The sequence below is a fragment of the Myxocyprinus asiaticus genome, chromosome 38, assembly GCF_019703515.2.
Source record: "Myxocyprinus asiaticus isolate MX2 ecotype Aquarium Trade chromosome 38, UBuf_Myxa_2, whole genome shotgun sequence".
In the NCBI taxonomy this organism is placed as follows: domain Eukaryota; kingdom Metazoa; phylum Chordata; class Actinopteri; order Cypriniformes; family Catostomidae; genus Myxocyprinus; species Myxocyprinus asiaticus.
Window position 1 is genome coordinate 25,094,427 of NC_059381.1, and position 23,559 is coordinate 25,117,985.

A 23,559-nucleotide genomic window follows, 5' to 3' on the forward strand; every position below is an offset into this window, starting at 1 on the left:
GCGACCATGAGGAGTTTACCCCATGTGACTCTACCCTCCCTAGCAACCGGGCCAATTTGGCTGCTTAGGAGACCTGGCTGGAGTCACTCAACATGCCCTGGGATTCAAACTAGCGAGCTAGCGAACTCCAGGGGTGGTAGCCAGCGTATTTTACCACTGAGCTATCCAGGCCCCCAAAAACCAGATTTTTGATAAGTTTGCAAATGTATTAAAAAGAAAAAACTGAAATATCACATTGACATAAGTATTCAGACCCTTAACTCAGTACTTAGTTGAAGCACCTTGTGCAGCAATTACAGCCTCAAGTCTTTTTGGGTATGATGTGACAAGCTTTGCACACTTAGATTTGGGGATTTTCTGCCATTCTTCTCTGCAGATCCTCTCAAGCTCTGTCAGGTTGGATGGGGACCGTCGGTGGACAGCCATTTTCAGGTCTCTCCAGAGATGTTCAATTGGGTTCAAGTCTCTGAGCTCTGCAGGAAGTTTTTTTGACCTCATGGCTTGGTTTTTGCTCTGATATGCATTTTCAGCTGTGAGATCTTATATAGACAGGTGTGTGCCTTTTCAAATCATGTCCAATCAGTTGAATTTGCCACTGGTGGACTCCAGTCAAAGTGTAGAAACATCTCAAAGATGATCCAGAGAAATGGGATGCACTTGAGCTAAATTAAAGTGTCATAGCAAAGGGTCTGAGTACTTATATTTGCAAAGTTATCAAAAATCTGGTTTTTGCTTTGTCATTTTGGGGTATGGAGTGTAGATTGATGTGAAAAAAATAAATAATTTAAAGCATTTTAGCATAACGCTGCAACATAACAAAGTGTGAAAAAAAATGAAGGGGTCTGAATACTTTATGAATGCACTGTATGTAGTTTTAGGATATTTAGATGTTTGATCTGAAAACAAGGCAAAAATGCTGGTTAATGCTGGTTCTTGCAGTGCAGAACCGAGATTGTGAGCTATTTAAATTTTCTACTTTCGTTTGTTGTGGTTTTACAAAAATAAAAGGAAAATGTCAGGCATAGAAATATAATTTTTCATAAGACAGCAAGGATACAGTAATAAAGATGTTTGCATTTTAAATAAAAGTGAATCTGTGTGAGTGACAGTCGTCCTTACATCTTTTGCGCTTTAAGCAACATAGAGACCAAGTACGAAACTGTAAATGGGAAAAGGGCTGCTTACTTACTTAGTTTCTACTTAACTATTCAGTTTTAGGAAAAACACACACACACACATTCTGCTCTGGAGGCCTCAAAATCATTGAAGATCTGGAGATCAAATAATCACATGTGAATGCCCACGCATTTCTTCTAGCTACCATTGGCCAGTGTTGATTTGAATAGCATACATAATTTATTGTGGCCTTTATCGTGATCATAATGTTATATTTCCCATAAGGCTTTGGTGAAATATGTCTCAGTAATTTTCACATTGCCTCTGAACAAAAATAACGTTGGCTGAAAGTTCATATTGCACCATGCTGTGAAAAAGATTATCTCACAAAACTCATGACAGTTCATAACGTTATGATTTTGCTTCTCTCAGATGACGGCGTTTAAAAAGTCTTCAGGATTTTACGTTCCACTGTCCCCCATTAATAACTGAGGGTTGTAAAATTTGCTCGTCTTTCTTTCCTCATGTCTCATCTCAGACTCTGTGGAAGAGTGCCCCGAGAATTGCCATGGCAACGGAGAGTGCATGTCAGGAGCATGTCATTGCTTCCCAGGGTTCCACGGCATTGACTGCTCTAAAGGTACCTTTTACTGTCAAACTACGTCTTACATGTTTTTCATTGTAACTTTTGTGAAAACATAGTTTTTTTTAATGACATATATTAAAAAATTTATAATAATATATTGTGTAAAAAACATTTCTGGCACTCTGTAGATTCTTAAAAATGTATTTCACAAATGGTCAGAAATGTTCATCAGACTATGACTATTAAAATAACATTATAATAAAATTTCAGTCTAGACAAGTTTTTTTTCCAGTTTAGATCAGGAGCATAACTTTAGCATTATGAACGTGACAAAATGGATATGAGTTTTTGGGAGACCACACACTTTGTAAAAACTCTGTGTTTTATAATGTACAATCCAGAAATAATAGTAGCCACAGAATGGAGAAGTTGGCACTCCTAAAAACATTTTAGGACATTTAATTTTTATTTATCGTCATTTTATTAAATGTGGCTCTTATAAATTCAAAAAGAAACGCTGTTATGACAGAGTTGGTGTAAATGTTTCTCAGACATTTCCATGTCTTTCTAGAAAATAATTGTTGTTAACATAAAGTGAAAATAAAAGAGACCTTTGATTTCCCTTTTGGATCCATGAAATATGGCTGTTGTTTTAGAAGTGGTGCACACCTGAAGTAAGGTGGGTAAACAATAGAATTTCCTTAAACTATCCATTATAGTACTACAATACAGTAAATTATAGACATAAAGGAACAATTTAAAAAGAGTTTTGATCCTTTGCTTAAAACAAACATTTCTGTGGAATTGCCCAACTACTAATCTCATAGATACTGTACTAAACTTTTAATTTCAGCTATTATTGATGCATGTGCTTCATGTTATTGATGCTTGAAACATTCGTCAGGATCTTTCTAGGAATTCAGCATTTGACATCAAATCATCTGTTATTATATTCGCTGTACATAGGCTCCAATCATTTGTCCTAACAGCTCTATGCTGTCATATCACTCTGAGATCCAGACGAATGAATTACAACATTACTATTAATTCTGTCTCAGTTATGCCCAAATGTCTGATGCATTTGTTGGTTTTACTGTGCAGAGAAATATTTTTGAGTGATGGTATGCTCTCAGTGGAGGCTTCACACAGAGATATGTGTGTGAGCCCACCTGAGGCTATAAATAGATAGTTTATTACTGTTGAATGCTGTCTCCACTGAGTAGCAGAGTTTGCTGTTGATAATGCCTCTGAATCTCTTTGGCTTGATCACACATGACATAGTCGATCTTAGCACCATATGCAGGAGAGATTGCACAGCGTTTGTACCGCCTTTGAGGGTGAATAGTGAACATTGTGAGCGAAAAGAGAGGGAAATATGTTTGCCGTGATTACTTTCTCCATTCCGTACATTCAGTCTAGGCAATTTCCCAGCGAAACTGCAAAGTTGTTTGTTGGTCTCTGCTCAGTTTCAGTTGGAGATGCTCGTAGCTACATATTTTCAAAATCGACTAGTCAGGAGGTTGCCTGAGCAACTAGTTGACTGATCTTGAGTGTGTACTAGGGCTTTGCTTGGGTGTTTGCTTGGGTGCTTGGTGGTTGCTAGGGCATTACTATATAAAAGCTTGTGTTCAGTGTGAAAAACAAGACTATTTCAATGTTCAAATTTATAATCAATATATAATCAAATGTGCTGTAAATCTACTGTACTCTACCGAGTCTTTTTGACCCAAACAAAAAACAAAACAAATCCCACAAAACCGAAGGGTCTAACATCTAAATCACAGAGCACTAATTTAAATTTCGCTTCTTAAAATATCAAATCTAAATAAGTATATATATAATAAGAAAAAAACTAGTTGACCCTTGACATACAGTTACAGGTGTTTTCATACAAATCAGTGAATTTGGATTAACTTTATTCCTCATTTTTCTCTTATCTTATCTAACATTTCATTCTGAACTCCTTTTAATGAAGCTGGTTTTCACTAATTCCTGTCGAACGTCCTCCTCTTCTGTTCTTCCCTCTCACCCTCATCTGTTTTTCCTGCCTGCATCCTTTCATTCGCCTCCGTTGCAGTGGCGTGCCCTGTGCTGTGCAGCGGGAACGGACAGTACAGCAAGGGTTTGTGCATATGCTACAGTGGCTGGAAGGGGCTGGAGTGTGACGTGCCACAGGGCCAGTGCATCGACCCCAGTTGCGGCGGTCATGGGACCTGTGCTCAAGGCAGCTGCATCTGCGAAGCAGGTTACCGTGGCAAGTCCTGTGAGGAAGGTAAAAAGCGTGTCGATAGTTCAAAGAGAGTTTGACTCACGATAGCAGGTTCACAAATACATAAAATTCAAAGGAACAGGGAGAGAATGAGAAAAGATATATCACTGTATCTATATAGTGATAGAGCAATATAGACCAATTAATTGTCCAGTATTTGGCTATTTTGAGATTATCCCAAAAAGTATTTGGACATTTAGGACTCTTTCTGGTTGTCAAATGTAGTAAACATTTTAATGTCCATAGTTAATGTGATAAACTACACATGTGGTTACTCTGCTACCTGTGTGAACTTCAGGGAAACTGACTTTATACTATAAATGACCTTGAGATGTCACTTGGTATGATTTTGTTTCTAATGCAGTGACATTTTTAAGCATGAAAAATTTAATCTCAGACATTTTAAGTGTGACAAAAGTGTCCTAATACTTTTTGAAGCCACTGTATATATCGAACATTGGCCACCCTACACTCTAGATATCGGCATTGGTACCGGATGTTTTTCAAAACTCAGGGATGTTGTAGGATACAGCACTCTGAGAAAAACCTCTTCCAATGAGAATCTCAGTTTTCAGCATCAAGTTCTGGTTATAAATGTGTGCAGGTACATACAGTGCATCCGGAAAGTATTCACAGCGCTTCACTTTTTCCACATTTTGTTGTTACAGCCTTATTCCAAAATGGATTAAATTCATTATTTTTCTCAAAATTCCACAAACAATACCCCATAATGACAACGTGAAAGAAGTTTGTTTGAAGTCTTTGCAAATTTATTTAAAAAAAAAAAAAAAAACACATGTACATAAGTATTCACAGCCTTTGCTCAATACTTTGTTGAAGCACCTTTGGCACCAATTACAGCCTCAAGTCTTTTTGAGTATGATGCTACAAGCTTGGCACACCTATTTTTGGGCAGTTTCTCCCATTCTTCTTTGCAGGACATCAGGTTGGATGGGGAGCGTCGGTGCACAGCCATTTTCAGATCTCTCCAGAGATGTTCAATCGGGTTCAAGTCTGGGCTCTGGCTGGGCCACTCAAGGACGTTCACAGAGTTGTCCCGGAGCCACTCCTATGTTATCTTGGCTGTGTACTTGGGGTCGTTGTCCTGTTGGAAGATGAACCTTCACCCCAGTCTGAGGTCCAGAGCGCTCTGGAGCAGGTTTTCATCAAGGATGTCTCTGTACATTGCTGCATTCATCTTTCCCTTGATCCTGACTAGTCTCCCAGTTCCTGCTGCTGAAAAACATCCCCACAGCATGATGCTGCCACCACCATGCTTCACTGTAGGGATGGTATTGGCCAGGTGAGAGCGGTGCCTGGTTTCCTCCAGACATGACGCTTGCCATTCAGGCCAAAAGAGTTCAATCTTTGTTTCTCATGGTCTGAGAGTCCTTCAGGTGCCTTTTGGCAAACTCCAGGCAGGCTGTCATGTGCCTTTTACTGAGTGGCTTCCGTCTGGCCACTCTACCTTACAGGCCTGATTGGTGGAGTGCTGCAGAGATGGTTGTTCTTCTGGAAGGTTCTCCTCTCTCCACAGAGAAATGCTGGAGCTCTGTCAGAGTGACCATCGGGTTCTTGGTCACCTCCCTGACTAAGGCCCTTCTCCCCCGATCGCTCAGTTTGGCCAGGCGGCCAGCTCTAGGAAGAGTCCTGGTGGTTCCAAACTTCTTCCATTTACGGATGATGGAGGCCACTGTGCTCATTGGGACCTTCAATGCTGCAGACATTTTTCTGTACCCTTCCCCAGATCTGTGCCTTGATACAGTCCTGTATCGGCGGTCTACAGACAATTCCTTGGACTTCATGGCTTGGTTTGTGCTCTGACATGCACTGTTAACTGTGGGACCTTATATAGGCAGGTGTGTGCCTTTCCAAATCATGTCCAATCAACTGACTTTACCACAGGTGGACTCCAATCAAGTTGTAGAAACATCTCAAGGATGATCAGTGGAAACAGGATGCACATGAGCTCAATTTTGAGTGTCATGGCAAAGGCTGTGAATACTTATGTACATGTGATTTTTTTCGTTTTTTTTATTTTTAATAAATTTGCAAAGACTTCAAACAAACTTCTTTCACGTTGTCATTATGGGGTATTGTTTGTGGAATTTTGAGGAAAATAATGAATTTAATCCATTTTGGAATAAGGCTATAACATAACAAAATGTGGAAAAAGTGAAGCGCTGTGAATACTTTCCGGATGCACTGTATACTATAATCTTTATTATTGATGAAGTGATGAAATTCAGTTTATTGATCTGAGTTTTAAGAAATTGTGGAGAAATGGAGTCTCTGAGCACATGTTCATACAAGCAGCAGCTGCTTTCTGAAAGTGGAGAGATCCCAGAGGTGAGTTTGGAAGAAAGAGGTGAAAGATGAGGAGAAGGAAGGGAAAAATAGAAAATGGATTTGAGTAGAACGAGTGAAACTCATTTTACATTCTCTCTTTCTTTCTCCAGTGGATTGTCTTGACCCCACCTGCTCTGGGCATGGCAGTTGTGTGTCCGGGCAGTGTCACTGTAAGCCGGGTTGGTCTGGGCCTCTATGTGACGTGTCCAGAGCCCAGTGCCCAGATCAGTGCAACGGCCACGGGTCCTACAATCCTGACACAGGCCTCTGCAGCTGTGACCCCAACTGGATTGGCCCTGACTGCTCTACGGGTGTGTTTCCATCATTTTCCACCTTCCCTTCTCACTTGCTCTCTTCACAAGCTGTGCTGTGATATGTCACAATCATTTCCATTCATCTATCCATACATTTATCATGCTGTCTTTTTCCCATTATCACCTCGCCAAAGTATTTGCAGCTTTAGTGGCTGCAGACAACTAAAACAGTGCAAAGTACAATAATAAACAATAATTGTGTAAAATAAAATAAAAGAGCAAAGTAAATAAATTAAGGAAGTAACATACAATAATATTCAGAAGTAATAATGTAAGTTTATTGAAACACAGTTTCTCTTTAACCTCCCTTTTTCTCTTTCCAGAGGTGTGTTCGGCAGATTGCGGGAGCCATGGCGTGTGTGTAGGGGGCGTTTGCCACTGTGAGGAGGGCTGGAAAGGCGCAAGCTGTGACCAAAGACTGTGTAACCCACAGTGTGTGAAACACGGGACCTGCAGGGACGGCAAGTGCCAATGTGAGCAGGGCTGGAACGGAGAACATTGCACCATCGGTAAATACACACACACACACATATACACACACTCTTAAAAGGACAGTGCACCCTAACATGAAAATCCTGTCATTATTTACTTACCCTTGTGCTGTTTCAAACCCATAAGACATTCTTTTTTTTTTTAAATACTTGTAACACTGTTCTCTTCCATACAATGAAAATAAAAGTGGGATGGGGAAGCTCCAAAAAGGATTAGAAAAGCACCATAAATGTTATGCATTCATGGAGATGGAAATTGTGTTGCTAACTAAAAATATGTCCTCTGTCATAGCTCTAAAATCCCATTTGCGTTTGCATAAATATGGCACATCAGGATACCAGGTTGACACCAAACACTGTTGGTTCTCACATTCTCATAACTGATACTGATGCGCCATATTTAAATGTCCGTGAACACATGAGATTTGAGAGCTACAGTGGAGGGGAAGATTTTCAGTGAATAACAACTTAAAGTTTGGTCCGTTCTTCACACAAAACTTATGGTGCACGTATGGTGCTTTTCTTTCTTTTTGTAGCTTAACAGTCACTGATATTTTTTCTCCCCTTGGTTACATGGCTCTTTTTAAGTCACAGTGACTTTCAAAGACTTTTAGGCTTCTGTTTTTGTTGGTAGGTCTAGTGTGATTTGTTCATGTTTGCATCAGTGCATATAAATAAACTAATTTGTACGTGTGTGTTTGTGTGTGTGGTGTCATTCTTTTATATATGCATTCTGAATAAAGGACATATGGTCCTCACCCTGTGATTCCAGCTATAAGAATACAAAGTGACTTTTAAGCTCTGGAGTCCAGCCTTAGGAAGAATATTAATGGATGCTGCTCTGGTTGTGTGTGTGTGTGTGTGTGTGTGTGCGTGCGTGTGTCAGTATGCATGTTTGTTGCCAGCTTAGTGACTTTGTCGCTAGATTTAGAGGCTTTTTGACCCCCTTAGCGAGTAAAAGAGCCATCTAGCGACTTGCGACAATTTTAGTGATTTTTGTAGTCCGCTTTAGCAACATTCTTCCACATCTGGCAACACAAAAAACATCAGCTCTATAGTGAATAATGTCACATTTTTTCGGTGTTCTAGCGCCCCCTGTGTATCAAGTAACATGACTGACCTGCATGCCATCAGGAGTTGGATTTATGCAGACGGATGTTTTATAAATCGAATGACTGACGAGCAATAGAAAAGCATCCGGAAATTATTTAGTAGGGCGAGAGAGAGACAATGGAATGGATATGAACCCCCGATGATCTATAATAAAGTGTAGAGATAGGTGATATGAACAGATGAGGTGTTACTGTCAAAAAGTCATTGTGACATAGTAACACTGGCACAAGTAATACACACTGATGGTTCAGCATCACACAACAGATATGAAAAAAAAAAAAAAAAAGATATATTACATATTATCTCCGAAACAGCTCCATGTGAGGCATTATAAGGCATATAGATCCATGTTTAAAAGTAAATAATAATAAAATATCCCCAACACTACACCCCTGGTTGTTATTGCTAGGATAATTTTGGACTTTGTCAATGTTCAATAATGCAGTTTACAAAACAAAATAAATAAATAGAAATCCCCCACTGTCTGATTGTTTGACAAGTTTTAGTAGTGATAGCTAAATGATTAGTAGTTAAATACTAATTGTTAAATCATTAGTTCAATAAATAAAAAAAATAAAAACGTATGGTTCTACACCTTTAAAGAATTGCCATAGCTCTTTACACCAGTTCATTTACATATGTAAATTTGACGTCTTATGTAATAAATGACGTCATCTTGTGATTTAGCTACTTTTAGCAAAATTTCCGCGAGCTTTTAGTGACTTCCCATGAGAAATAGTTGGCAACATTTTAGTGTTTTACTGCTAATGAGCACAGTTCTCCCCTTCCGCCACCATTTTCATTTCTTTATTTTCAGGCAGTTACAGCTGATAATTTCAGTAGAGTTGCATAGTTCTGGACTGTAAAACTTACCTGTCAAAAGTGAACCAAATATGTGCCCATAGGCCTTTGATAATTCAGCTATGATGAAACACAAGCAAAACACTTTATTTTTTTTTATGTTTTCATCATGAATAATTTTAAGCGTTTTCTAATAGATTTTCTCAATATCTCTTCAGTTTGTGGTGTCTGAGCAGTGTTTGTCATAGTGTACCAGTTTTAAGTGACAAGTAACATTTTTCCTTGTTTCTGAGGGGCATCAAACTTAATTTAGCACAAATTCAATAGAATCACATGACTGATTGACCTCTGACTCCCTTTTCTCTCTCAGATGGGTGTCCAGTGCTGTGCAACGGGAACGGGCAGTGCATTATGGGTCAGAACAGCTGGCACTGTGAGTGTCACACTGGCTGGAGAGGCCCAGGCTGCAGTGTTGCCATGGAGACCTCCTGCAACGATAACAAGGACAACGAAGGCGGTAAGAAGGGATAAATCATAAATTGTATCCACATTTGGTCTCAAATGTATTTCACTTGTCAAGATTTAAAGAAAAGAAATTAACTGAGCAGGCCCACACGCAATCTGTGCTTGTAGAAGTCTGCAGAATGTTCCACAGTAGAACTTCAAATATCCATAATTCGCTGTTATACACATTCCCTGCACCTTGCATGTTTGCTTATGGAATATTTTGGCTAATTTGTTTGTTTTAATGTAGAAGAAGAATGTAGTACTCTCAGCTCTGTTTAACATGTTTTACCATGTTTGAAAACATTCTGCAGAATTCCACTGATTTTCCCTCCAAATCAGGGTGCTATTGTAACAATGACATGTTTTTGCATAGCTTTGTGTTATGAATGTAAGTTTACATAGTACATTTAACTGTTTCAAAAGATATGCATCATGTTGTATAGTATGGACCCTTTACAATTTTTCAGGAGATGACACATTCTCTCCTAGAATGTTTAAAAGAGCTTTCTCAGATTCATTGCTCTTCCTCTTTTTGTCCTAAAAACTTTCTAAAGAAATCTGAAACTTAGAATTTCTCTGAATATCATTCCTCAGTAGCATCCATTACACTTACCTTATCCATCTCCTTACTCATTCACTGTCATTCTCTAATTGAATTAATGCCTTGCTGTCCTCTCCCCACTCCCAAAGAGAAAAGATTACTATATAAGATTTGTGGATATATATTTAGAAAAAGACTCCTCTCCATCTCCATATTGCTCTGTGGCAATTGAAGAGAAGATTTCAGGCCAGAGCAACTTAAGCCATTTGCATGAAAAGGTGATGCATCTGATGGCATCTGAACCTCTGTGACCGGATCAGTCTGAATTGCAAATGAATCATATTAATCCTATTTTTAAGCTGGCTCAAACAGTTAATTGAAAAGTATCAGTCTACTAGTATTTATTTTGTAACTTCAGAATAACAAGGAACGGCATGATTTATTTATTATAATTTTTTCTAAAATGTAGTGAAGACATTATGCTTTGAAACATAGTAAAAAACAAGCAATGACATAAATGTTTTCCAAAATGAACTTACTGATAACTGAAAAATTTACTTAAGTACAGTAACGAGGTAAAAATACTTTGTAATTGTCCACCATTGCATTTTAAGGATAATTACCCTAAAATCTTGGGCAAATCTCACCCATGCATCCCTCTGTGTACTCCTGCAATCACTGGTTAATCTGACCTCCATCCTTCAAGAGCCAAACTGGGACGGCACAGATAAAGAACACCATCTTCCATGGATGTACATCTTCCTGCTTTCTTTCTTCTCTCCTTTTTGTTTACGCATTGTTTGGAGGTTATTTCGCAGGGGACTCAGAGATCAGAGAGCACAAGTCAAAACAACATAGAGAAAAAGTCTTTGGCAACAAACACTTCTTGTGTGTTTGTTCAGAATCAAGAACCATCCATTTAGGGAGTGTTAAATGGGTGCGTGTGTGTGTGTGTAGTGCACTGAGTGAGATGTAGGAAATAAAAGACGGAAAGAAAGAGAGAAAGCTGAAACAAGAGAGGAAGCACTCAGGGGCATGAGCGATGCCCTCCATGACTTTGATGTGAGTTCTCTAAAAGTGAAACTGAGAGAGAGAGATAAACTAGAGCATTGTTCGATTCAAGGATCTACTTCACTTCTATCAGCTGAGCTCACTACAGCATTGGCATAAATAAATATTTTTGTTCATTTTCATTTCCGTAATGATATGAAGTTCTGCTTTTGAGCTTATTATGGTTTTTGATTCATATTAGTTGGCTCTATGTCTTGACATCAAAGCAGCACAGGGGTTTGAACTGAGAGGGGTTCAACAGAAGTACACGCTTTGAGAATAAGGTGGCAGGCGAACTGAAAGACTTCAAATGTCTCCTTAAACCATCTGCCGATCAACAACTGCAAAACTGTGTGTGTCTGTGTGTGTGTGTGTGTGTGTGTGTGTGTGCGTGCGTGCGTGTGTGGGTTAATTTTAACGCTTCATTAAAAAATGTATGTATGTCACACTCCTAATGCATGCCACATGCTAATTCTCATTACATGCTACAACATTCCTTCCACTTAGATGGTCTGGTGGACTGTATGGATCCGGACTGCTGCACGCGGAGCTCTTGTCTGACCAATCCTCTTTGCCGTGGATCACGTGACCCGCTCCAGGTCATTCAGCAGAGCCAATCAGAGGTCCAGAAAGTGCCCTCCTTCTATGACCGAATCAAGATGCTTGTGGGTAAAGACAGCACTCACAGCATCCCAGGGATCAACCCTTTTAATGCCAGGTAACTGCCCAGTTCTGATATGTAAAAATGCATGACATGATTCATTATCAGAATTTGTGTTTGTAGATGGTGCTCTCATATTCCTTGTGTGTGTGTGTGTGTGTGTGTTTGTGCTTGTGTGTGTGTGTGTGTGTGTGTGTGTGTGTTTGCGCTTGTGTGTGTGTGTGTGTGTGTGTAGCCTGGCATCTATGATTCGAGGACAGGTTTTGACCTCAGATGGAACTCCTCTGGTCGGTGTCAATGTTACATTTGTGAAGTTTCCTCACTACGGTTATACCATGACCCGGCAAGATGGCACGTGAGTGACATAACCTTTTTTTTTTTTTTTTAAGATGTTTAAATAATGTTTAGAGACATAATAATTTAATTATAGGTTCAAAATATTATTTTTTTTAAACGTTTCGAACAGGAGCAAATGTTTTTAAGACACTGTGTCAAGTTAAAAGAACTTTAACTTTTACAAATTCCACATGTTCCACTGGTTGAGCTGCATCTAGCTTTTTCCTATTAACATTTTTTATTGATTCAAATAGTTGACAAAGAAAAACAAAACAAATATACACTGAATCAACATTTAACTCCCACTACTACTCCTCCCCCTCCCCAATCACTCACCCCGACCCCCAACGAACATCCCCATGGTCACACATAAGTACACACACTCACACACACACACACACACACACACACAAAAGAATATAATAATCATACACATCTAAAACTATGCCTCTCTCTCCACAGCCCCTCCCCGAGAGTCTCTCAAAAACTCAAAATAATTGCCCCATTTCCCATCAAATGAATCCCAGATCCCCAGCCTTCTACATGACACCTCCTCGAAAGCAGCCACCCTCCCCATCTTCGCGCTGATTTCCATCCCCTTAAAACAATCTGTCATAACACTGGTCAGAACTCAATTTTTTATGTGTTTATCCCCTATTTTGATGACCGCCCCATCGCCTAAAATACAGAGTCTGGGGCAAAACAAAACCTGAGTGCCCATCACACACAAAACTCTGAACCTTCAACCAAAATTCTTGGATCTTAACACACCACCAAAAAACATGGGTTGTGTCTCCATCTTCTGATTGACATCACCAGCAGGTGGGTGTAACTAAGACCAAGCCTATACAATCTAGAAGGGGTCCAATAGAATCTATGTAAAATCTTGAATTGCATAAGGCTCACTCTTGCATCTCTAGATACAGACTTGACGTTTTTTTAGAATCCTAGCCCACGCTCCCTCCTCCAATACCAAGTTTAAATCTTTCTCCCATAATTTCTTGATAGAAGTTAAAGCTCCATCCCCCAGACTCTAAATTATCAGGGAGTAATACACTGATGCCTCATGACCTTTTCCAAAAGCAGTAATCACCACTCCCAGAGTATCTGCCGCTTTAGGGGGGTGTATGCTACTCCCAAAAATAATACAGAGCAGATGGCGCAGCTGTGAATACCTAAAGAACTCAGATCTGGTGTTCCCAAAATGTTGAACCAAATTTTCAAAGAATCTCAACACTCCACTCTCATATAGGTCACCGTGCATATTAACCTCCCTCACAATCCACTCTGACCAGCAGAAAGGGGACTTATTAAAACATAATTTGGGGTTCAGCCATATGCTCGAGGAAACATATAAATAAATGTCAGAATTAAACACTCTGGACACTTTTGTCCATACCGAGTGCAAATACGAGATAATTATTACGAGATAATTACAACGAATTTCCTTCACCTCACCGGCCAAATCAACTCCCTGGCTTGGGGCTTCAGCTTGAGCATGTAAGTGTCTTTTAATGAGCCCGAGGATTTTTAATTCTTTGACATATTGTCTTCCTAGGACAGTTAAAAATCAGGGTGTATTGAATCTCACTGGTTTATGACACAAAAAGTATTAAAACTAGCAAAGTGCGCAGAGCTCGCCGTTCACACGTCTGAACCTTTCATGGTGCCATGCGACTCCTCGCATCTAGATTCTTTTAATGTAAGAACGTGTTCTGACCCATCAAGGCTCGGTCACAAATACATTTGCATGGTGAAATGCAGTTATCCCAATGGGAATCCGTATTTCACCTGATGGACTATGGTTCCCTGTGCAAATTTCACATGGGGTTTAAGAAGTTTCAAGTAGTTTTTTTATGTTTCACACTCACTTAACATCCGAGTTATGAAGAATGGATTAGAACTCCAATACAATACTAGTAAGCTTTAATTGGTTTTTAAATAGCTGTGTTCTTACTTTTTTGCTGGTTCTCTACAGATTTGATCTGGTGGCCAACGGTGGAGGTTCTCTGACCCTACGGTTCGAACGGGCTCCATTTCTGAGTCAGGAGCGGTTGGTGTGGCTGCCCTGGAATCGCTTTTACATCATGGACACACTGGTGCTGCAAACGGAGGAGAAGATCACAACCAGCTGTGACCTGAGCGGTTTCGTCAGGCCTGATCCCATCGTGCTGCCCTCCCCGCTGTCCTCCTTCTTCAGCTCCAATCCTTCAGAGAGACATATCCTGCCAGAGAGCCAGGTGCCACATTCCATACCACATATCACTTCTCATTTATATCGTTTTCATGTAGATTCTTTTCATTCTTCCATTGATTTTCTGTTTCAACCTTCTTTATTTCACTTCAATATTCTCTCTTACTTTCCCTCTTCACTCTCAGCTGGTCATTTATCCTCCCTTTTCTCTCTTGAACTCACTTTCACTCACTTATGTTTTGATCATTTCTCTCAATCACTGCTTATCTCCACTGCTCACTTTGCATCTCTCTTATCTTTTCTTCTAGGTCATTTTTAATTTCTTGCAGCAGCAAAAAATTAGTTTTAGAAAATTCTAGACTTAGGGCTTGCATGACTACTCATTTTCTTAGTCGACTAGTTGTCCAGAAATGATTACCGCAGACAGAGAGTCCAGCTGAGTGGCAGTTTGTGGAAAAAGGAATTTTCCTCCTGATTTTGCCATGAAAAGAATTGTAATTTTTTTGAGTCTTGTGATCCAGACAGATTAAAACAGACCCAGCATGTCAGCTAGTGGCAGAACTAATTGACTAGTCGTTTAACCCCTAACTAGACTAGCGCCAAGCCATTGATCCACATTTTACTGTTTCTGTTTTGTTGTCTTTCCTTCCACTGTCCAGGTCCTTCATGAGCAGGTGGAGATTCCTGGCACTGGTCTTAAGCTGTGTTATCTAAGCTCCAGGACCTCAGGCTACCTCTCGCTGCTCAAGGTGATCATGACCCCTTCTCTAGTGCCTCTCAGCCTGGCCAAGGTGCACCTGATGGTGGCAGTGGAGGGCCATCTCCTCCAGAAATGGTTCCATGCCTCCCCTAACCTGGCGTACACCTACATCTGGGACAAGACTGATGCCTACAGGCAGAGGGTCTATGGCCAGACCGAGGCCCTGGGTAAGTGGGATATGATCTTGGGGCAAGATGGACATGTGCCAAGAGACAGTTATGTACATTTTAAGTGTCTCTCTGTTATAGTGTTTTTTGTTTTCTCTATTGTCTTTTCTCAAATGTATTCTCTTAATTTGAGCTCCAAAACACTGATTGTTTCAGAGTTTAATGTGATTTTCTGTCTCTCATCCATTATGATCTATGCCAGCGGCATAAAGTTCCCCCTGTGAACTAATTAATTGTTTTGTCCCCGCTCTGTGATGGAGTGTTTAATTAAGATAGCACAGCGAGGTGTGAGAGATTGTATATGTGTGTGTTTGCTTTACCATGTGTCTTCCCTCTCTGTCATTTTAATTCTTCACGTTATTTTCTAATCCCTCTTTTTCACATCCTTGCTGTCTGTCTCTCTGTTTATAGTGTCTGTGGGGTACGAGTATGAGACGTGTCCAAGTCAGATCCTATGGGAAAAGAGGACTGCTGTGCTTCAGGGGTACGAGCTCAACCCCTCAAACTTGGGCGGCTGGTCTCTAGACAAACATCATATGCTGAACATCCACAGCGGTACTTACCTAAAACACCCATTCATACAGAAAAAAATATACAAATATTATTGACACACAGTGATATTTTTTTGTCAGTTGATCACCAGTGTTGGGTAAGTTACTCAAAAAATGTATTAATTACAAATTACTACTCTAACACTGTAATCAGATTACTCACTTTATTGATTACGTTATCGGAAAAGTAATCACATTACGTTACTTTTTTAAAACACTGTCCACAGAAAATATTATTATTATTTTTTTTTTTTGCTAAACGAATTCAAAATAATGTCTATATTTGCTTCTTGTTCATTGACTCATTAGGGGGCACATGCCCAGTGGTTGACTCAGGCTGTCTGTGGGGCAGGGGAAAAAATAAATAAAAAGGGCACCAGCTGCATGTGGTGGGACACCAGCGCGCAGAAATTCATGATGCATTTTTGGTGAAACAGTCCCAAACCCTGGTTAAGATTAAAATTGTTTTATTATGTGACTCAGATTTTAAGTATAACTACTACACCTCTGTAATAAAAACACACAGGGAACTATTAAGTATTTAACCATTTATTTCACACACACACACACACATGTTGGTGCGGCTATCCTTACGAGGACTCTCCATAGACATAATGATTTATAATGTATGAACTATCGATTCTATCCTCTAACCCTACCCCTAAACCTAACCCTCACAAAAAACATTCTGCATTGTTACATTTTTAAAAAAACATAGTTTAGTATGTTTTTTAAGCGATTTGAATTATGGGGACACTAGAAATGTCCTCATAAACCACATTTATAGCATAATACCCTTGTAATTACCAGTTTGTAACCTAAAAAAAGTCCTCGTAAACCACCCAAACCCGCCCACACAGACACAAGTGATGTCACTGAGAATGAGCTGTATATTGAGGAGCTTAGTCAGGGTAGGGAGATAGTCAGGGTGGTGGAATCAGAGTAGAATTCTTCTTTTGACCATGTGTTTGTAAATATCAGTGACCTCGTTTGGGTCAACTGGGATGTCCCTCTCAATGGATAGCAGCAGAAGATCTGAGAGCCTGCCTTCCCCACATCTGTTCCTGAGCTGGGTCTTGATCAGCTTCAGTTTAGAGAATGACCGCTCTACTGAAGCGGTTGTCACTGGCAATGTGGCATATATTTTGTGGAGCTTAGTCAGGGTAGGGAAAACTGTGTCCACATTGTTGACTTTAAGGCACCTTAGCATAACTTGCATGTTGCTGGTTGGAAGAGCATAGGATGAGTAGAACAACTTGAGTTCAGTGACAAGATTTTCTTCTTCCACATCATAAAACTAGCAAACATCTCTAACAGAGAGCAGCTCTGTCATCTGTCATGCCTTTCCAGTGACTTGAGATGGTAAGGCAGTGAAGACCCGATGGGATTGCCCCAGTTGGGGTGTCATCCTTCCCCTTGAATCTCTGGTTTAGCTCCTTGGAGAGGATGTCAATAAAAGTAATGAACACCTTTCCCCGGTAGTGCTCCTCCAAGCTCTGGGCTTGATGGTCCTCTGTAGAAGATTGAGAGCTGAACTTGTACCTCTGAGGTACCTTTCTCTCTGGCTTGTCCATGTATTTCATCAGGGACCTCAATGCCAGCTGCCCCTTCTTGTTCTTTGGCTTTTGAAAAGAGGACCTTGAATTCCTCATCTTTCCTCATTGCTTTCACCCTTCCCATGACCCCTTCCACAATGGTGTATGACACTGACAGATCAAGGTCCTTTCTCTGGAGTGCAGAAGCAATGGCAGTCTAAGTGAAGACAGGTGTGGCGATCTCCATGCATAGAATACATTCAAAATCTATGCTACGCAAGAGCATCCGGGCATCACATGGTATACAGCTTAAAAAATAAACCAAACCAGAAAATGCAGTCTACACACATTAGTAATGCATCTTTAGTAGGCAATCTTTCCGTTGGTTTAAATGTAAAACATATTGCTATGTAACCTACCTCACACACTGTAGTGGGATGTGAAGGTTACAGCTCAGACTGCGCTAAACCCACTGACACCTGAACATTCTAAAGGGGGTGTGGCTGAGTGTGTGTGTGAGGATTCTACCTCATTTGCACTCTCTTTTGGAACCAGTAAACTCATACAGACAATTTTTACACTTTTTTTTTCTTTCTAAAGAAACGTTTAACTTCTCCATTCTAACTTTTAACTTCTACATGCTGACGATTCTAAAAACTGTCTAGATGAGTTTATTGGCTCCAAACAGAAATTAAATTGAGGTAGAATCATGCTGCCACTAAACTATTTTTTAAACAGGGACACCAGGAGGGCATTTTCCACTATAGAGGCATCCCATGAGGGCACATTGTCTCGCATGTAAGAGCACGTAGAGGCCAACTAATTTTCTAGCATGTAGGGCAGCCTACATGGCACTGCATCACATTATCTCCATTGGAAGGGCACCCACTAGGACACTTAATCACATTTCCTCACACATAGGGGCACCCATGAGGGCACTGCATCACAATTTTTCCACTGGAAGGGCACCCATTAGTGCACTGCATCACATTTTCTCCACTGGAAGGGCACCGAGAGGGCACTTCATCTAGTTTTCTCCACTGGAAGGGCACCCAGAGGGCACTTTACCACATTTCCTCACACATAGGCATCCTACAGGGCACTGCATCACAATTGTTTCATTGGAAGGGCACCCATTAGGGCACTGCATCACCCCCCCCCCCCCCCCCATCATAAATGAATAAATTTTTAAATGTATTCTAAAAATTTAATATTATATTAGAAGTATGTGTAACCCAAGTAAAGTAATGAAAATAATTAACCTAAAGGTGCTGTAAATGATTTTTTCATGGAATGGTATGCAAAAAATTTTCCTACTCCCTGAAAGATATCACTGAAATAAGTGTCATGAGATATCTCACCAGTCTCTGTGAGAGCTCTGGACTTTGTGAACAGCAAACAAAAATGTGTCCGCTGTCTCTGCCTGTCAATCATTTTGTGTGTTCTCATAGTGTTGTCTTTGCAGCGAATTATTGAGGCTTAATGCCATATTCTGATTTATAATTTGTCTGTTGAGGGTACTATTTTGCCACTGTTGTGTTTGACAACTGTGGGAACATGCTTTGTGTCGGTCTCTATGGTATCGGTGCAGTGTTTTGAAGATAAGGGGCGTGGCTAAATCAGCAGCTCAGTCTTGTGGAAGTTAGAATGGCTAAAATCGCATACAACACCTTTAATTGAAAGTCAGTAACTGAAATCTGATTACAAGAATTTGAAATGTAATGCACTAGACTACTAAAAAAGTAATTAGATTACAGTAATTAATTATTTTGTAATTAATTTCTGTACTCTAATTAATTTAATTACTTTGTTATTAAATTACACCCAACACTGTTGGCCACCAGTGTTAATTTCATCAATGAAATGACTGGCAAAAGTGTTGTTTGGATTTCATCAAAGATACTGAAAGCAAAATGGAAAATGTGCATCAAGACAATAATTAAACGTTTTCAATGAAAAAGTACTGCAATATATTTTTTTTATAAAAACACAGCAATGTAAATATTTACACTACACTCAGTGTTTTTAAAATAAAAAAAAATAGCATCATATTTTTGTCAGCAGTATGTTTCAATTTAAAAAAACGTACTGTCCAGTTATTGATGTATTTTGTTTATGTTGATAAATGTTTTATATGTTAATATGTTTAAATTGAATTTTCATACATTTCTAAACTAACATTTGGTTAAAGACACATTTTCATCATTTTGCACATTATTGTCAACATACATTTTATTTTAGGTGACTAAAATAATGTCATTTTTGTCAGAGTAAAAATTACAAAAATGAATGAATATGACATGATAAAATATTAACTACATTTTCATCAGAAGACATCTTAAACAAAACCATTAAAATGTTGGCCACCTCAGACTTACATAACCCTACATACATGTATATTTGAGTATTACTTCACAAACTAGCAACAATTCTGCTCACACACTTGCAGCTCATTCCTTGCATACATTAGCGTGCGCGCCAATAGATGTAAAGAGAACACAGTGGCACTGAGTGATATATTAAATGATATATTTACAAGTTAAGAACATCCTTGATATGTGGCCAATTAGAAAGTGGAAATGAAACAGCAAGCAAACCCTTTTCTAGCCAACTTAATTATACTGTGCTGAGTTGTATTCCCATAAGCTACGGCTGTGCACTTCTTGTGAAATAGGCTTGATGGTTGAAAATGAAAAAGACACAGTCCTTCCCTCTGGCTGCAGGTCTAACAAGCTTCTCCAAGAAGAACCATCCATTATTGACTGTATGAAAAGTTAAGCGCCATTATAGAGCAGACGTAACAGCATGCTGTTTCACACCTGTTTATATTACGGCATTTAACACTTTTTGCAACAACCAAGTGTCTCTTTCCAAAGACTTATTGGTAGCATTAGCACATAACAATAATATTCTATTTGTTAGCATTCATTAATGCATTAGGTATCACAATTTAACAAGGAAGAAAGATTTTGTAAAGCATTTATTAATCTTGGTTAATTTAAACAAATTTTAATAACTAAGTTTAGGCATGAAACTCTAAATGGTGCAAGCTGGTATGATCTTTAACTTGTTATCTGTTATCTCTTTAACATATGATATAATTACATGGTGGAAGCTGATAGGTCCTTTGGCATGTAATTGGGTAGCTAATCAACATAATCTCTCTTTGCCTAACATTTAAATTTGCTCAGTTTGCAAGTAAGCCAGTTACAGTGCAGCGCTCTGCGAGAGTTTTCTCTAAAAAAAAAAGTAATTTGTTCAGGTGGTGCTTGGGCTTTTTCTTCTATAACCTTGCACAGTAAGGTCTGCTTTTGGCCATGACACATAGAAGTGCGTCTTTAACAAGATAAGCAGTAGCCAATTAAGGCACTGGCACACTTCGCTATCTTAGGTCATTAGTTTAAATAACACATAGCTAGATTAAGTCAGTAGTTAAATAAGCTTTGGGCTTTCCTGGTCCACATACATATTATGAGTCAGGTCACTAGATGTTTAAGCCATTCGGCCAAGCAGGCCCAGGAACATAAAGACTTAGTTTATTAACATAATGCCATTCGGCCAAGCAGGGCAAAGCACACTTAGCTAGCATATATTCGGTGCACATAGCACTTCGGAGCAGCAACAGTACACAAGTCTTGGTGGTAGATCTGCTTGGTTGGTGTTTTGTATTATGCGTTTTCGCAGCTTCTATGCTTTGTTGGGGGATTGTGTTAATGTCTGTTTGTGGAGCAGCATGTCATACTTGCTTGATGCAGCATGTTCTGTTTTTCTAATTGTGGAGCAGCAGCATGTCCACATGCTTAACTCAGTATGTCTGTGTATGTTCTAGGAGTAGCAAGTCTCTTTATTCGCTCTGCAGCAGCAGCATAGCAGATCAAGTCCGCCAAGACCAATATCCTATCAATATGTCATACACATATTAACATGATAAATCTTTTTGAGAGTTGTCATGATTGAAATTTAAAAATTCATTAGGAATTATTTAGGGATTAGCCTTTACCAAGATTATTAAATGCTGTAAAAAATATTGTTAATTTTTAGTTTGTTAACTATTGGATTAACTAATGTTTAACGATTACAACCTTATTGTAAAGTGTTACCGACTTGTTTTCTTGCATTATAAGATGGAGGTACACATAAAAAATAAAATAAAAATGTAATGTGATTGAAATCTGGCTAGTTAGAAGTCAAATGAGGACACAAAAGTGGAGAATATGCCAGCAGACTATAAAATAACATACACTATATTGCCAAAAGTATTCGCTCACCCATCCAAATAATTGAATTCAGGTGTTCCAATCACTTCCATGGCCACAGGTGTATAAAATGAAGCACCTACGCATGCAGACTGCTTCTACAAACATTTGTGAAAGAATGGGCCGCTCTCAGGAGCTCAGTGAATTCCAGCGTGGTACTGTGATAGGATGCCACCTGTGCAACAAGTCCAGTCGTGAAATTTCCTCAGTACTGAATATTCCACAGTCAACTGTCAGTGGTATTATAACAAAGTGGAAGCGATTGGGAATGACAGCAACTCAGCCACGAAGTGGTAGGCCACGTAAAATGACAGAGCGGGTCAGCGGATGCTGAGGCGCATAGTGCGCAGAGGTCACCAACTTTCTGCAGAGGCAATCGCTATAGACCTCCAAAGTTCATGTGGCCTTCAGATTAGCTCAAGAACAGTGCGTAGAGAGCTTCATGGAATGGGTTTCCATGGCCGAGCAGCTGCATCCAAGCCATACATCACCAAGTGCAATGCAAAGCGTCGGATGCAGTGGTGTAAAGCACGCCGCCACTGGACTCTAGAGCAGTGGAGACGCGTTCTCTGGAGTGACGAATCACGCTTCTCCATCTGGCAATCTGATGGACGAGTCTGGGTTTGGCGGTTGCCAGGAGAACAGTACTTGTCTGACTGCATTGTGCCAACTGTGAAGTTTGGTGGAGGGGGGATTATGGTGTGGGGTTGTTTTTCAGGAGCTGGGCTTGGCCCCTTAGTTCCAGTGAAAGGAACTCTGAATGCTTCAGCATACCAAGAGATTTTGGACAATTCCATGCTCCCAACTTTGTGGGAACAGTTTGAGGATGGCCCCTTCCTGTTCCAAAATGACTTCGCACCAGTGCACAAAACAAGGTCCATAAAGACATGGATGAGCGAGTTTGGTGTGGAAGAACTTGACTGGCCTGCATAGAGTCCTGACCTCAACCCGATAGAGCACCTTTGGTATGAATTAGAGTGAAGACTGCGAGCCAGGCCTTCTCGTCCAACATCAGTGTCTGACCTCACAAATGCGCTTCTGGAAGAATGGTCAAAAATTCCCATAAACACACTCCTAAACCTTGTGAAAAGCCTTCCCAGAAGAGTTGAAGCTCTTATAGCTGCAAAGCGTGGGCCGACGTCATATTAAACCCTATGGATTAAGAATGGGATGTCACTTAAGTTCATATGCGTCTAAAGGCAGATGAGCGAATACTTTTGGCAATATAGTGTACGTTCTCTCGCTAATATCACCCTTTTTATTCACATTTCTCATTGCTCATAATTTCAATGCAGTATTAGGGGGAAATTTGGTGTGTTTGGTGAACTAGAGAATTTTTCTGGCCATAATTGATGATTATAAGGTCTTTAAAGACTGCTGGTTTCAGGCTGTTGATCATGAAGTACAATAAATATGTCATAGTCTAGGAATTGATGCCTTCATTTAAGCATCACATTTGTGGGTGTAAAGATCATTAAAAATATGTCACATTTGAAATCTCACTCAATTACAGTTAGTGACAGTGTTTGATTTATTTTCATGCAGGCATACTTCATAAGGGCAGTGGGGAGAACGTCTTCCTGTCCCAGCAGCAACCGCCCATAATCAATAGTATAATGGGTAATGGGCGCAGACGCAGCATCTCTTGCCCAAGCTGCAGTGGAATGGCTGAGGGCAACAAGTTGCTGGCACCAATGGCTTTAGCCTGTGACGGAGAGGGCAACCTGTATGTGGGTGACCTAAACTTTGTGCGGAGAGTCTACCCATCCCTCAATACAACAGCTGTACTGGAGCTCAGGTAAAGCTGATAGCTTGCACACTTAAAAGACACTTACAAGAAACAGTGAAAATGAAAGTGAGAAAATGAGTGAAAATTAATATTTAAATAATGTAGGGTGGGGATTTATCCATTGAGATTTGATTGAACTGTTAAAAAAGTAGGCTATAATATTATTGGTTAAT

The 23,559-nt window shown here is 39.8% G+C and overlaps 1 protein-coding gene across 1 annotated transcript in view; it reads left to right on the top strand.

The window, feature by feature from the left end:
- The window catches only part of tenm2b (teneurin transmembrane protein 2b), a 295,557-nt gene that overhangs the window by 257,265 nt on the left and 14,733 nt on the right, over positions 1-23,559 (top strand). Inside the window, exons 10-20 of the mRNA XM_051677764.1 lie at positions 1,655-1,756; positions 3,780-3,974; positions 6,431-6,631; positions 6,958-7,143; positions 9,410-9,556; positions 11,645-11,855; positions 12,034-12,153; positions 14,113-14,374; positions 14,988-15,255; positions 15,667-15,810; positions 23,143-23,395. Coding sequence (XP_051533724.1) covers positions 1,655-1,756; positions 3,780-3,974; positions 6,431-6,631; positions 6,958-7,143; positions 9,410-9,556; positions 11,645-11,855; positions 12,034-12,153; positions 14,113-14,374; positions 14,988-15,255; positions 15,667-15,810; positions 23,143-23,395 — 2,089 coding nt within the window. The remainder of the gene's footprint in view (positions 1-1,654; positions 1,757-3,779; positions 3,975-6,430; positions 6,632-6,957; positions 7,144-9,409; positions 9,557-11,644; positions 11,856-12,033; positions 12,154-14,112; positions 14,375-14,987; positions 15,256-15,666; positions 15,811-23,142; positions 23,396-23,559) is intronic.